Here is a 16703-nt window from a genome sequence, read left to right on the forward strand (position 1 = left end):
ATTTCAGCTTTTATTTTTGATACAGGGAGTAAATATGTAGGATTGTTAAATGGGAATATTGGGCCTAGGTAATGAGCATAGTACACAATAGGTAGTTTTTAAACCCATGCCCCCTCCCTCCCTCCACCCTCTAATAGTCCACAATGTCTATTGTTCCTGTGTTTCTGTCTATATGTGCTCAATGTTTACCTCCCACTTCAAAATGAGAACATGAGGTATTTGGTTTTCTAGTCCTGCATTAATTCACTTAGGATAATGGCTTCCAGCTCCAACCATGTTGCTACAAAGGACATGATTTTATTCTTTTTATGGTTGCATAGTATTCCGGGCTGTATATGTACCATATTTTCTGTATCCAATCAACCACTGACGGACACTTAGGCTGATTCCATGTCTTTTTTATTGTGAATAGCATGGTGACGAACATATGAGGGCATGTGTCTTTTTGGTAGAATGATTTATTTTCCTTTGGTTGAATATGCAGTGATGGTATCATATCTAAAAAAGCATTGCTTACTCAGGTCACAAAGATTTACATATATGATGCGATCTGTAGGTTCTTCATACATGCCTTTTAACAGGTTATGGAGGTTCTTTCTATTCTTAATTTGTTGAGCATTTTTATTAGAAAGAAGTGTTCATTTTTTCAACTATTATTATTTGTCCATTGAGATTGTGTCTTTTGTCCTGTATTCTATTAATAGGTTATATTACATTAAGAAACACTGACATGTGTATCCATCATTGCATTCCTATGATAAAGTCCTCCTGGCTGTGCTTTATAGGCCCACGTGAATGTGATGTGTAATGCTTGATATATATTGCTTAATTTGCTGTTCTAGTGTTTTTTGGATGATTTTTTACATCTAAATTTATAAGATATATTGGTCTGCAGGTTTGTTTCCTTGTGACGTCTTTGTGTGGTCTTGGTATTAGGCTAATTGGTCTAATATCATGAATTGAGAAGTGTTTCCACTCACATATTTGGAATATTTGCAAACAACTGGTATTAATTCTTCATTAAGTGTTTGGTAGAATTTACTAGTGAAGCCATCTAGGACTTGGCTTTTCTTTTTGGAAATTTTTAATTAGTAATTCAATAATTTTTCTTGTTATATGTTTATTCAGACTGTACAATTTTTTTTTTTTTTTTTGAGATGGAGTCTACTCTGTTTCCCAGACTGGAGTGCAATGGTGCGATCTCGGCTCACTGCAACCTCCCCCTTCCAGGTTCAAGCAATTCTCCCACCTCAGCCTCACGAGTAGCCGGAACCACAGGTGCGTGCCACCATGCCTGGCTAGTTTTTGTATTTTTAGTAGAGATGGGATTTCACCATGTGTTGGCCAGGCTGGTCTCAAACTCCTGACCTCAGGTGACCCACCCACCTCAGCCTCCCAAAGTGCTGGGATTAGAGGTGTGAGCTACTGCACCTGGCCTAATTTTAACCCTCTTAATTTAGTTCTGGTGATTTTTGTTTTTCTAGAAATTCATCTATGTCTTCCAAGTTATGTAATATGTTGTCATACGTTTATCCTAATATTATCTTCCTTTATTTTTGTATGGTTTATAACAATATCCTCTCTTATTTTCAGTAATTTGAATCTTCTTTCTTCTTTTTGGAATATTGCTACAAGGTTTGTACTATAATCTCAAAAGACACAATTCTAAATGCCATAATCCCAAATGTTAAAATCCTGAAAGACCAAAATCCTACAAGACTAAAATTCCTAACATCTAAAATCCAAAAACTCACAGTCACAGGAGAATTACATCATGTTAGGCCAGCTTTTATTGACTATCTTCATGCAATTGCAATTCTGTAATACACCTTTCATATGCCAAATTTTCTTTTTAGTTTTTTTCCTTTTTTTAAAATTTTTTCCCACTATTTTAATTTGCTTGAATTCTTTACTATAATTTGCTGTGTTATGTATTTCATCTTTGCATCATTTCCAACACTGGAGGTACGATTTGTGTAGAGACTTTTAGAGCGTTCTAACTTGTTTTAAGCATTTTTTTCAAAGTTGACTCCACAAAAGTACATTATCATAATGCTGCCATTGTGTGTAACTTCCTCAACAAATAAATAGATTTCTTTCTTGTATACATACATTTGTGAAAAGATAAAATTTCTCACTAACTCAGCTTTTTGGTTGACTACATATGTAGTGGTGAGTCACTGCAGTTTTGATCAATCTCATTAAAAGACTTACGTTACTCATCACAATACTTCAGATGATCACAGGTGTAAAGCCAGGTGCAGCACAATTAACAACCATAGTGATATGCATTTACACATTTTCATTTTTGACTTATTTATTTTTAAACATGATTTGTCTTCTCATAGCTATTATACTCATGTAACCATCATTAACATACTTGAATGCTTATACTTGCAAAAATATGCATACTAATATAGTCTATTTTATTGTGTAAAGTGGTCTATAAAGTGTTCTCTTGTGTTGTTATGTTTCTCAAATAAATCCACTTTAAAAATATAAATAAATATCTGTTAAAGAATTTTTAATTTTTTTTTCAGAATTTTATTTTCAGGATTTTGAATTTCCAGGAATTATGTATTTTTTTTTTTTTTTTTTGGATTATGATCAGCTCCCTTCCTACAGATCCTGAGGATGTGAAAAAGGTAGTAAGAGAACACTATGAAAACTGTAAAGACATAAGTTTCACAACCTAAGTGAAAGAAATTAATTCTTCAAAAAGTATGTATTACCAAAAAGCACCCAACATTAAATAAATAACTTGAACAGACACAACCATTAAGGAAATTGAATTCTTAATTTAAAATGTCATTAAAAATATTCAGACCAAAATGATTTTATTGGAGAACACAACAAACATGTAATAAATTTCACAATTTTTATATAATAATTTCTACAAATGCAAGAGGAAGGAGTACTTCCCAAATCATTTCATAATGCTAATATTACACTTATACCAATATTGCACATTATACATAACAAAACAAAACTATGCATCAATATCTTTCACAAATATCCTCGCAAAAATTTCTAACAAAATACTTTCAAATCAAAATCATAAATGTAAAATTAAAAGTATACAACATGACTAAAAGAGTTTTATTCTAGGAATGCAAGACTTATTTAATATTTGAAAATCAATCAATCTAATCTACCCATTAAAAGGGAAAAGATGAAAAAGTACAAGATAAGGGTAGGAGCCAAGATCACCATCTAGATGCAGTCTGTAAGAACGTCTCCCACAGAAAAACTGACCATGAAGAAGACTGGCACACTCTGATCATGTCTTCTGAAATAAGGCATTGAAAGTAAACAGAAAAAAGACACAGATCATGAGCTGACAAAGAAAGAAGCTGGGAACCCTGCACAGGGCTGTGGAGCACCAGGATTCACTCCTGGCCTCCAGCAGCTCCTAAGAAAGGGGTTAGTTAAATAGGTGAGGAGTGGCCCACTCACACCATAGACCCCTGGAATCTTAGCTACAGGAGATGCCATGATCTGCATGTATATTTGAGCTGACAGGGAAAGCTGTTTGGACATGTAGTAAAGACAGTACTCCAGCCTGCATGGAGCCCAGAAAGTTTGGTTTGAGAATGGCTAAAAGGGAGCATGGACAGAGAGGCCCAAATCCTAAGGTTCACCTTGTTCCTCTAGGTGGCTTTGGCTTTGCTTGACTATCTAAATTCAACAGAGCTGGGTGGTCATGCCCGTGGAATGGGGCCATTTTGATTTGAGCACTCCCCTGTCTATTGACTTCTCCTATGGTTCCTGCATGGTTGCACCGATTTGCAGCACAACCTCAGATGCCCAACCAGGGTACGTCTTGACAGTCACTGCCATAGCTCTTTCACTGAGAGACTGAACCTGACCATCAGGGATTCCAGCGATGGTTCCCTGTGGACATGCACCCAACCACCTGCAGCCTCCCCCAACTCCAGCCTCACCCAACCACTTTGCTGGTGCGCACTTGCCAACAGTCCCACCCTACTGCTTTTTTAGTGTACATACATGCACCTCACTGCTCCACTCTGCTGACACATACACCAAGCAAACAGCTGCCACCGGCACATGCATACATGCAAATGCTGCCACCCCAAATTTGCTGATGCCTGCAGACCCCACTGAACTGCCATTGCTGTTTATACACTTGCATTTGGGGTAGTGGTGTCCACTACCCTAACCCCATATAAGCACCACCACCATCACCCCACCAGCGCATGCATGTATCCTGATATGCCACCATGCCCACTGGGGCATGCATTGGCTGGCACTCCCTATCAGAGTGTTGTGGCCAGCAGAGACAGGATTCATTGGCTCCTCCAGCACAGCAAGTATTGAACCTCGAGGGACCAGAGAACAAATATAGGGGCTTGATATCAGCCATCTAGGGTTATAGCATGCAGCCCTGGAGTGTTGACCTGAGCCTTGGACTGCTGAAATCCAGAAATGAAGCTAGTCAACTGAAGCCACCTTATACCACAGTCAAACCCGGTATCATATAATATAAAAACAATAAAACCCATACAAAGAACAGCAACTTCAAAGATTAAAGGAACATCAGCCCACACAGATGAAAATGAACCAGCACAAGAACTCTGGCAACTCAAAAATCCAGAGTGTCTTCTTACTTCCTAATAAACAACTGCCTAGTTTCCCAGTAATGGTTCTTAACCAGGCTGAAATGTCTGAAATGACAGACAAAATTTAGAATATAGATAGGAATGGTGATCATCGATATTCAGGAGAAAGTCAAAACCCAATCCACAGAATACAAAATATTCAATAACATAATACAAGACCTTAAAGATGAAATATCCATTTTAAGAAAAAAAAATCAACTTGAACTGATTGAGCTAAAAGTACTCACTATAATGATTTTATAACACAATCACAAGTATTAACAGCAGAATAGATGAAGCTAAAGAAATAATATAAGGGCTTGTAGACTGGTTCTCTGAATTAACTCAGTCAGACAAAAGTACAGAAAAAAGAATAAAAGGAATAAAAAATACCTCTGAGAAAAATGGAATTATGGAAAGAGTCCAAATCTATGACTCATTGGCATCCCTGAAAGAAAAGGAGAAAGAACAAACAATGAAAACAAAATGATACAATACAAAAAAAAAAAAAAAAAAAAAACTGGAGGATATTGTCCATGAAAATTTCCACAACCTCACTAGAGAGACCAATACGAAAATCCAGAAAATGCATAAAACCCCTATGAGATACTATACCAGACAACCATCACCAAGACACATTTTTTTTGTTTGTTTTGTTTTCTTTTGTTTGGCTTTGTTTTGAGATGGAGTTTCACTCTTGTTGCCCAGGCTGGAGTGCAATGGCACAATCTCGGCTCACTGCAACCTCTGCCTCCCAGGTTCAAGTGATTATCTTGCCTCAGCCTCCACAGTAGCTGGGATTACAGGTATGTACCAACACATGTACTAAAAATTTTTGTATTTTTAGTAGAAACGGGGTTTTACCATGTTGGTCAGGCTGGTCTTGAACTCCTGACCTCAGGTGATCCGCCTGCCTCAACCTCCCAAAGTGCTGGGATTACAGGCATGAGCCACCACCCCCTGCCACCAAGATACATTTTCATCAGATTCCCCAAGGTGGACATAAAAGAAAAAAAAATAAAGAAAGCTACCTAGAAGAGGTGGGTTGTGTACAAAGGGAACCCCATCAGGCTAGCAATGGACTTTTCAGCATAAACCCTACAAGCCAGAAGATATTAGGGGCCTATATTCAGCGTTCTTAAAGAAGATATATTTCAACGAAGAATTGTGTATCCAGGGAAACTAAGCATCATAAGTGAATGAGAAATGACATTCTTTTCAGACAACCAAATGCCAAGGGTATTAATTACCACCAGACTTGCTGTACAAGAAGTCACAGGGAAGTGCTAAACATGGAAATTAAAGATCACTACTGGCCACCACAAAAATACACTTAAGGACATAGACTATTGACACTGCAAAGCAAATACACAGTCAAATCTGCATAACAACCAGCTAATAGCACAACGATATGACCAAATCTACACAAATGAATATTAATCTTGAATGTAAATGGGCTAAATGCACAAAGTGGCAAGTTGGATAAAGAAGCAAGATCAAAATATATCCTGTCTTAGACCCAACTCGCATGCAATGATATTCCTAGGCTCATAGTAAGGAAATAGAGAAAAAATAACAAACAAAGGGAAAATAAAACAGAGCAGAGGATGCTATTCTAATTTCAGACAAAAAAGACTTTAAAAAAACAATGATTCTAAAATGACAAGAGCATTAAATAATAATAAAGAGCTCCAATCAACAAGAAGAATTAACTATCCTAAATATGTATGCATCCAACACTGGAGCACCCAGATTCATAAAACAAATTATTAGTGACCAATGAAGAAACTAAGATTACCATTTAATAATAGTGGGAGACTTCAACACCCCATTGACAATTGTAGACAGATAATTGAGACAGAAAATAAACAAGGATATTCAGGATCTGAATGTGACCTAAACCAAATAGACATAAAATATTTACAGAACACTTCACCCAGCAACAACAGAATATACATTCTTCTCCTCTGCACGTGGTACATATTCAAAAATTGACTACATGATCAGCTATAAAACAACTGAACAATGTCAAAATGAACCCCAAAATTATACAAACCACATTCTCAGATGGTGGTGCAATAAAAGTAAAAATTAATATTAATAAGATCGCTCAAAACCATAAAATTACATAGAAATTAAACAGCCTGTTCCTGAATAACTTTGGGGTAAACAATGAAATTAAGACTGAAATCAAGACTTTTTTAAAACTAATGATAACAGACACAACATGCAAGAATTTCTAGAACACAACAAATGCAGTGTTAAGAAAAAAGTTTATAGTGCTAATTTTCATATCAAAAAGTTACAATAATTCTAAATTACAAACCTAACATCACAATTAAGGGGCCAGAAAAACAAGAGTAAACCATAACCAAAGCTAGCAAAAGAAAAGAAATAACCAAAATCAGAGCTGAACTGAAGGAAACTGAGATGTGAAAAACCAAACAAAAGATCATCGAAACCAAAATTTGGCTCTTTGAAAGAATAAACTAGTGGTAGCTAGATTAATTTAAAGAGGGAAGATCCAAATAAATACAATAAAGTAAAGCTAAACGGTACATTACCACTGACCCTGCAGAAATACAAAAAACCCTTAGAGACTATTGTGAACGCCTCTATAACACAAAAAGTAGAAAACCTAGAAGAAATAGATATATTCCTGGAAACATACAATCTACCAAAATTGAACCAGGAAGAAATTAAATCCCTGAAGAGACCAGTGATAAATTGATAAATTCCAAAACTGAATCAGTAATAGAAAGCATACCAATGACAAAAAGCACTGGACCAGATGGATACCCAGCCAAATTCTTCTAGACATACAAAGAAGAACATGTACCAAAACTACTGGAACTATTCCAAAATATTGAGAAAAAGATACTCCTCCACAATTAACTATATTAGGCCAGGATCTTTCTGATAACAAAACCTGGAAGAGGCACACAAAAAAGAAACTTTGAGGTCAATATCCTTAATGAACCTAGATGAAAAAATCTTCAAGAAAATAGTAGCAAACCAAATCTGGCAGCACATCAAAAAGCTAATCAAATGCAATCAAGTAGGCTTTAACTGTTTTACTGTTTGTTTATTTATGCAATCAGTGTAAAGTTATCATCAGTTTAAAATACTGGGTTATAATATATTCTTTCCAAGACTTATGATAACCTCAAATAGAAAAAAAAATAAATAACAGATAAACAAAAAGTAAAAGCAAGAAAAAACATAGCACCAGAGAAATCATTTTCACTAAAATGAAGACAGAAAGAAAAGAAGCAAGAGAAGACCACAAGACAATGAGAAAAGAAATAAAATGGCAGGAGTATGTCCTTTCTTATCAATAATAACGTTAAATTTAAATAGACTAAATGCTCCAGTCAAAAGACATAGAGTGCTAGAGGGCCCAAACTGATAAAAAGAAGACTAAATAATCTGTTGTCTACAAGGAACCAACCTCACATTAAAAGATACACATAACCTAAAAATAAAGGGGTTGAAAAGGACATTCCATGCCAATGGAAACCAAAAAAGAGCAGAAGTAGCTATACTTATATAAGACAAACAGATTTCAGAACAAAAACTATAAAAGGAGACAAAGAAGGTCATTATACAATGATAAAGGAGTCAACGCAGCAAGAGGATACAACAATTTTAAATATACATGCGCCCAACTTGGAGCACCCAGATAATATGAAGCAAATGTTACTAGAGCTAAAGAAAGAGATAGACACCAACAGAACAATATGTGGAGACTTCAACATCCCATTTTTGGAATTGAACAGATCATACATACAGAAAACAAAGAAACATCACATTTAACCTGCACAATAAATAAAATGGGCCTAATAGATATTTACAGAACATTTTATCCAACAGCTGCATAATACACATTCTCCTTCACAGCACATGGATCCTTCTCAAGGATAGGCCAAATGTTTCTCATTCTTAGGAAAGGGAAGTATATACACAGAAAGAGGAGAGACTAGAATATTCCTTGTGCTATTAGAGTTGGAGGGATCAGCATGTACTAAATTTTTAAACCATATATAGATATATACATAGAGAAATATGTAAATATATGTAGATATATATATATAATTTTACATTTCTTATGAGTACTCATTGAGAGAGCCCCATAACAATGACACACCATTAGCAATAAGCATACCCAGATCTTTTTTCTTTTTTTTTTTTTTTATACTTTTAAGTTCTAGGGAACATGTGCACAACATGCAGGTTTGTTACATATACATACATGTGCCATGTTGGTGTGCTGCACCCATTAACTCATCATTTACATTAAGTATATCTCCTAATGCTATCCCTCCCCCCTCCCCCGACCCCACAACAGGCCCCAGTGTGTGATGCTCCCCTTCCTGTGTCCAAGTGTTCTCATTGTTCAATTCCCACCTATGAGTGAGAACATGCAGTGTTTGGTTTTCTGTTCTTGCCATAGTTTGCTGAGAATGATGGTTTTCAGCTGCATCCATGTTCCTACAAAGGACATGAACTCATCCCTTTTTATGGCTGCATAGTATTCCATGGTATGTATGTGCCACATTTTCTTAATCCAGTCTGTCATTGATGGACATTTGGGATAGTTCCAAGTCTTTGCTATTGAGAATAGTGCCGCACTAAATATATGTGTGCATGTGTCTTTATAGCAGCATGATTTATAATACTTTATAATCCTTTGGGTATATCCCCAGTAATGGAATGGTTAGGTCAAATGGTATTTCTAGTTCTAGATCCTTGAGGAATCGCCACACTGTCTTCCACAATGGTTGAACTAGTTTACAGTCCCACCAACAGTGTAAAAGTGTTCCTATTTCTCCACCTCCTCTCCAGCACCTGTTATTTCCTGACTTTTTAATGATTGCCATTTTAACTGGTGTGAGATGGTATCTCATTGTGGTTTTGATTTGCATTTCTCTGATGGCCAGTGATGATAAGCATTTTTTCATGTGTCTGTTGGCCGCATAAATGTCTTCTTTTGGGAAGTGTCTGTTCATATTCCTTGCCCATTTTTTGATGGGGTTTGTTTTTTTCTTGTAAATTTGTTTGAGTTCTTTGTATCTTGATTTTTAAATTCCATGCTCCAAAACCTATGAGGGCTACTTACAGAAAAGGCTGTTTCTATGTCTAAGAAAGGAAATGTAGAATTACATTCTACAAAACACAAACAAATACATATACCAAAGAAATTATACTTCTCAAAAGTCAGGGTCAAGAAACACAAAGAAATGTTGAGAAAATAATCCAGATTAAACCAGAGTAAAAACGCATGGCGCTGAATGCAATATGTGATCCCAAATTGAGTTTGGATTGAGAAAAATAAATAGCTAAAGGACAATATTGGGAAAATTGACAAAATTTGAATATGGGTGCTGAGTTAGATAATATTAGAAGAGTGCTAATAAATGAGCACTTCAAAATAGAAGCCCCCCCCCAAAAAAAAAAAAAATTAGAGACAGTCTTGCTGTGTCACATAGCCTGGGGTGTATTTGTGCTACCATAGCTCACTGCAGCCTCAAACTCTTGGACTCAGGTGATGTTCCTGTTTCTGCCTCCCAAAGTGCTGGTATTACAGGCCTGAGCCACTTCATTCAGACAGAAGCACTAAATGTTAGTGTTTGTCAGTTTTCATTGTTTAATATTTCCACCACAACTGATATCAAGCAACTAATATTTTAAGAAAGAGCTTACAAGATTTCTAAATATGTAATAATCATCCAGCTCCATCACACCATTAAAATTGTATTTTATTACTTTTTAAATTTATTAATTTTCATAACTATACTGTGGTTATGTAAGAGATAGTTTTTATTTCCTCAGAAAAATCAATTACTTATGAATAAAGGGTAAAATATTTCAAAATTACTTAAAAATGTTTCAGAAAAAATAAGGTGCCTCTGCATTTATATAGAGATATTAAGGCAAATGGGAAAAATGTAAATGACTTGTGAATCTGGATATAGAATATCTTGGGAATCCTTGTAAATGTTTGTGTTTGTCTTCAAAGTTACAGATAGATATACATATATACATGTATATACACATATAATTGTATACTATGTAAGTTGTATATTATATGTAAATGTTATATAAATTATACATTATATAATAATTGATATTTAAATATATATTTTAAATCAGGTAATACAATATAAATTGGCTACAGATGGGATGCTAACTTAGAAAATATAGATATGGAAGAACTCTCTGAGGTAGTGACATTTCAGACAGGCTGTGAAAGATAAGGTCAGACATACTTAAATCTAGCACAAGATTTTAGGCCAACAGAGCAACTGATAAAAATGCATGGCTGGGCGCGGTGGCTCAAGCCTGTAATCCCAGCACTTTGGGAGGCCGAGACGGGCGGATCACGAGGTCAAGAGATCGAGACCATCCTGGCTAACACGGTGAAACCCCGTCTCTGCTAAAAAAAAAATACAAAAAACTAGCCGGGTGAGGTGGCGGGCGCCTGTAGTCCCAGCTACTCGGGAGGCTGAAGCAGGAGAATGGCGTGAACCCGGGAGGCGGAGCTTGCAGTGAGCTGAGATCCGGCCACTGCACTCCAGCCTGGGTGACAGAGCGAGACTCCGTCTCAAAAAAAAAAAAAAAAAAAAAAAAAAAAAAATGCATTCACACTGAACAAACTGGAGATGACTAGAGAAAGTAGGTGTTTATGGGCTGGAAGCGAATCACTCTATCCTAGACATACTAGCTCAGGTAAAAATTAATGCAGGAGATAAATATATATATAATATATTTTCATGCATTATAAATTAATTTTTATGAATAGATCATTAGGCCAATGACAACAGGAATTGAAGACACATCATGGGTACACGTTAAACAAATATTTATACCTTTCATCACCAATTTTAGTACCATAATGAAAAAATACACTAAATAAACACTAATTGGTCTGTAGCTTGGTATTTCTGATTTCAGTTTAAAGGAGGTTACCTCTCCCGTGAAAGTGTTACATCTTTCTAAATAACCACATAAATATCCATAACTGTTATGCAGTCATAAAAATTAAAAATGAACAATAAATAATAAAATAATATAGACCATGTAGTTCACATTTATGTTAGGCTAATACATTTTATTGAGCATTTCTTAATCCTGTTTAGGAAAAGCAATTGATGGCTTTTGAGGTAAACATGAAATGACATGAGTAGACTTTATGGCATTACTGCAACATCTGATACTAGTTTATAGCTGAGAAAAGACATTGGATCAGAATAATGATGGTGTATATGCCATCATGGGAAATGTTCTCTTTCTTTATAGTGAAAGGGAAAGCGATTAGACTTTGAAGCATAGTATTTGGAACACATAAATTTGTGTTTGAACTTGTGCTACATTTTACTTGGGTAGCTATGTAGTATACGGAAACTTTTATGTTGTTTCAGTTTATTAAACTATAAACTGTGTTTTAAATACGCTACCTTACAGGATTACTATGAAAATGAATAGTAATGCATTACTTTGAATGCATGCAACACATCTGGCCCAGTGTCCAACTAATTATTATATTAGTTGCTTCACATTTTTTGCTATTAATTTTTATTAATATTTTTTGAGATGGTTTACCTCTGTTGCCCAGGCTGGAGTGCAGTGTTGCCAGCACAGCTCCTGGTAGCCTCAATCTCCAGGGCTCAAGTGGTCCTCTTACCTGTGCTGCCTGTGGTTGGGACTACAGGCACACATCACCATGCCTGGCCAATGTTTGTATTTTTTGTCTTGACAGGGTTTTGCCATTTTCCCCAGGTTGTTGCTATTTATTTTTACTAGAAATTCACTTGTCTATAAAACAAGAAGCTATGACTGAATAATTTATTAGCTTTATAAAGGTTATAATAACAAGGTCCCTATTAGTCATGAAAGAAACATGGGAAAAATCTATAAAAAGACTGGACATCATTGGCCAGGTGCCATGGCTCACGTCTGTAGTTGTAGCACTTTGGGAGGCTGAGGCGGGTGGATCACGAGGTCAGGAGTTCGAGACCAGCCTGGCCAACATGGTAAAATGTTGCGGGAAGTCAGGGACCCTGAATGGAGGGACCAGCTGAAGCCGTGGCAGAAGAACATAAATTGTGAAGATTTCATGGACATTTATTAATTCCCCAAATTAATACTTTTTTTTTTTTTTTTTGAGACGCAGTCTCACTCTATCGCCCAGGCTGGAGTGCAGTGGCCAGATCTCAGCTCACTGCAAGCTCCGCCTCCCAGGTTTACACCATTCTCCTGCCTCAGCCTCCTGAGTAGCTGGGACTACAGGCGCCCGCCACCTCGCCCGGCTAGTTTTTTTTTGTATTTTTTAGTAGAGACGGGGTTTCACCGTGTTAGCCAGGATGGTCTCGATCTCCTGACCTCGTGATCCGCCCGTCTCGGCCTCCCAAAGTGCTGGGATTACAGGCTTGAGCCACCACGCCCAGCCCCAAATTAATACTTTTATAATTTATTATGCCTGTCTTTACTACAATCTCGGAACACAAATTGTGAAGATTTCATGGACACTTACCACTTCCCCAATCAATACCCTTGTGATTTTCCTATGCCTGTCTTTACTTTAATCTCTTAATCCCATCATCTTCATAAGCTGAGGAGGATGTATGTCACCTCAGGACCCTGTGATGATTGCGTTAACTGCACAAATTGTTTGTAGAGCATGTGTGTTTGAACAATGTGAAATCTGGGAACCCTGAAAAAAGAACAGGATAACAGCAATGTTCAGGGAACAAGGGAGATAAGACTTTGGACTCTGACTGCTGGTGAGCTAGATGGAACAGAGCCATATTTCTCTTATTTCAAAAGCAAATAGAAGAAATATCGCTGAATTCTTTTTCTCAGCAAGGAACATCCCTGAGTAAGAGAATGCGCCCTGAGGGTAGGCCTATAAACGGCCCCCTGGGGGCGGCTGTCTTTTACGGTGGAAGCCAAAGGGATGAAATAAGCCACGGTCGGCTGTAGCATTCCCAGGATTATTAGGATGAGGAAATTCCTGCCTAATAAATTTCGGTCAGACAGGTTGTCTGTTCTCAAACCCTGTCTCCTGATAAGATGTTATCAATGACAATGAGTGTCCGAAACTTCATTAGCAATTTTAATTTCGTCCCATCCTGTGGTCCTGTGATCTTGCCCTGCCTCCACTTGCTTTATGATATTTTATTACCTTGTGAAGCATGTGATCTCTGTGACCCATACCCTATTCATGACTCCCTCCCCTTTTGAAAATGGCTAATAAAAACTTGCTGGTTTTACGGCTCAGGGAACATCACGGAACCTGCCGACACGTGATGTCTCCTCCAGACACCCAGCTTTAAAATTTCTCTCTTTTGTACTTTTTCCCTTTATTTCTCAAACCACCCGAGACATTTAGGGAAATAGAAAAGAACTCACGTTAAATATCGGGGGTGAGGTTTCCCCCAATAGTAAAACTCCATCTCCACTAAAAATACAAAAATTAGCCGGGCGTGGTGGCATGCACCTGTAGTCCCAGCTACTCAGGAGGCTGAGGCAGGAGAATTGCTTGAACCCTGGAGGTGAAGGCTGCAGTGAGCCAAGAGCAGGCCACTGCACTCCAGCCTGGGTGATACAGCGAGATTGCATCTCAGAAAAAAAAAGATTGGTTATTGCTCACTGACTGGGACAGCAGAAGTGGGTATCCACATTTTCCCCATGGTACCTTAAGACATGAATACCCTATTGGAGTGTGGTGGGGAGAAACTAACCCTTAGTCTATGAGCACATCCACTTGCCATCTGTAACAAACGTCACAATACTTTTGCACATGTAAATTCATGGACCAAGGCCATAAAAAGTAAGTTTTCTTTTTCATTCCATTAACAAAACACTAGCTAATAAAATTACTGATTTTTAATTCATAAATATAATTACAGATTTCTTAGTTTATTGAAATTCTATAGAAATGAAGTAAACATATTTTGCCATTGAGGAAATGAGGCTTAGTTAGTTGAAACATTAGGTAAGATTTTACATTTACTTACTGCTGAGTTAAAACTTTACTCCAAAACTTCTGTTTTCTACTTGTGTGTGCTTTTTAATGGCTTTAGAGTTGAGTTTTTCCTCATTTAAGTCATTAACACTTCTGGAATATTTTTTGTATATAGGGGAAGGTAAAGTTCCTCTGTTTCCTAAAATGTACAATTAATTTGACCACCATCATTGTTTGAAGTGTCCATCATTTTTTCCCAATAATTTCCATATGACTTCCAGAATATTCTGAGTTCCCATATCACTGTGGATCTGACTCCAGGTTTTTTATTGCATTCTATTGACCCAGTGTTTCAAGCCCTATGCCAATGACACCCTGTTGTAATTTCTATAGCTTTATAATAAATCTTATTAACAGCGGGATAGCCTCATTTCTTATTATTCCACAAATTGACCACAGCTACTATTAGACATTTAGATTAGCCTTATGAAATTTAGAATTCATTTATGGAATTCCACAAATCTAAACTTTTGCAATTTTCAAAATGACATTGCATTATATTTAGAAGTTAACTTGAAAAGAATTGAACTTATAATTTTGAGTGATATCATAATGAAGAAGACATACCATTTCCATTTAATAAGTACCCATATTTTCCAAGTGAGCTTTTCACGATATATGACAAACTGGTCTCTCATTTCTACTTCAGTAATGATAGTGATAGTCTGAAAATCAGTAAACCATTGTATATTAATTATTTCCATGGGTTTTCTTGGAGTAAATATAGCAACTAAAATTAAGCTTGTTTAAAGCCTCTACAGCTTCATTTCTCAAACTAACAAGAATCAATTAGTGTACTCTTATTTTTTTTTTATAGCTTAGCTTCCCAACCCTTCTGATACTTAGTGGTAATAACTACAAAGCATCATACACCACATACACACACATACACATATACACACACACACAAAAATAAATATTTAAGAGTATTATTATTTAGGAAAGTAAAAATTGTTGAACAAAACTCCCATCTCATACTTTCAGTGAGACCTCTGCTACATTAAAGTGATTATCTCTTCTGATCTGCAACATCTTTTTTTATATTACATAGATTGTGCCACCATGACATCATCAACCTGAAAATTTTGTGGATAATATCATTTCTAAGCATTGTATAATAATAAAGCAGATCGCCAACCTCTACTAACGCGCAGGCGCACTTCCCGAAGCTGAAGGTGAGCATAGACAAAGGGCCTGAGAATCGCGCAGGCGCAGTTGTGCCCTGGGTCGCCAAGATGTCGTTCTCAAACTATAAGTCGTCGCGCCTGGCCGCTCTGCCCGAGACCCTCGACCCAGCTGAATATGACACATCTCCGGAAACCCGGCGGGCGCAAGCCGAGCGGTTGGCCATAAGAGCCCGGCTGAAACGAGAGTACCTGCTTCAGTACAACGATCCCAACCGCCGAGGGCTCATCGAAAATCCTGCCTTGCTTCGTTGGACCTATGCAAGAACAACAAATGTCTATCCTAATTTCAGACCCACTCCTAAAAACTCACTCATGGGAGCTCTGTTTGGAATCGGGCCCCTCATCTTCCTGTATTGTATTATCAAAACTGACAGGGATAGGAAAGAAAAACTTATCCGGGAAGGAAAATTGGATCGAACATTTCAGCTCTCACGTTAAGTCTGGCAATGATGACTATATGTATTCCTGCCTAAATAAATCGTCTATTAATCATTAAAAAATAATAATAATAATAATAAAGCAAATTATCTTTTAATTTTTGTTTGTTTGTTTGTTTTTGAGATGGAGTCTTGCTCTTTCTCCCAGACTGGAGTGCAGTGGTACAATCTCAGCTCACTACAACCTCTGCTTCCTGGGTTCAAGCGACTCTCCTGTCTCAGCCTCCTGAGTAGCTGGGATTACAGGCATACACCATCACGCCCAACTAATTTTTTGTATTTTTAGTAGAGATTGGGTCTCACCATGTTGACCAGGCTGGTCTCAAACTCCTGACCTCAAGTGATACGCCCATCTCGGCCTCCCACAGTGCTGGGATTACAGGCATGAGCCACCATGTATGGCCATCTTTCAATTTTTATAGTGTTTCATTTT

The 16703-nt window shown here is 37.0% G+C and overlaps 1 protein-coding gene across 1 annotated transcript; it reads left to right on the forward strand.

Moving 5' to 3' along the window:
- Positions 1–15817: 15817 nt before the first annotated feature.
- LOC111536590 (NADH dehydrogenase [ubiquinone] 1 beta subcomplex subunit 4) lies at positions 15818–16333 on the forward strand. Its single transcript, XM_023202961.2, has one exon. It carries the CDS (start codon positions 15882–15884, stop codon positions 16269–16271), a length of 390 nt encoding a protein of 129 aa, XP_023058729.1. The 5' UTR covers positions 15818–15881; the 3' UTR covers positions 16272–16333.
- Positions 16334–16703: the final 370 nt, after the last annotated feature.

The sequence above is a fragment of the Piliocolobus tephrosceles genome, chromosome 12, assembly GCF_002776525.5.
Source record: "Piliocolobus tephrosceles isolate RC106 chromosome 12, ASM277652v3, whole genome shotgun sequence".
Classification (NCBI taxonomy): Eukaryota; Metazoa; Chordata; class Mammalia; order Primates; family Cercopithecidae; genus Piliocolobus; species Piliocolobus tephrosceles.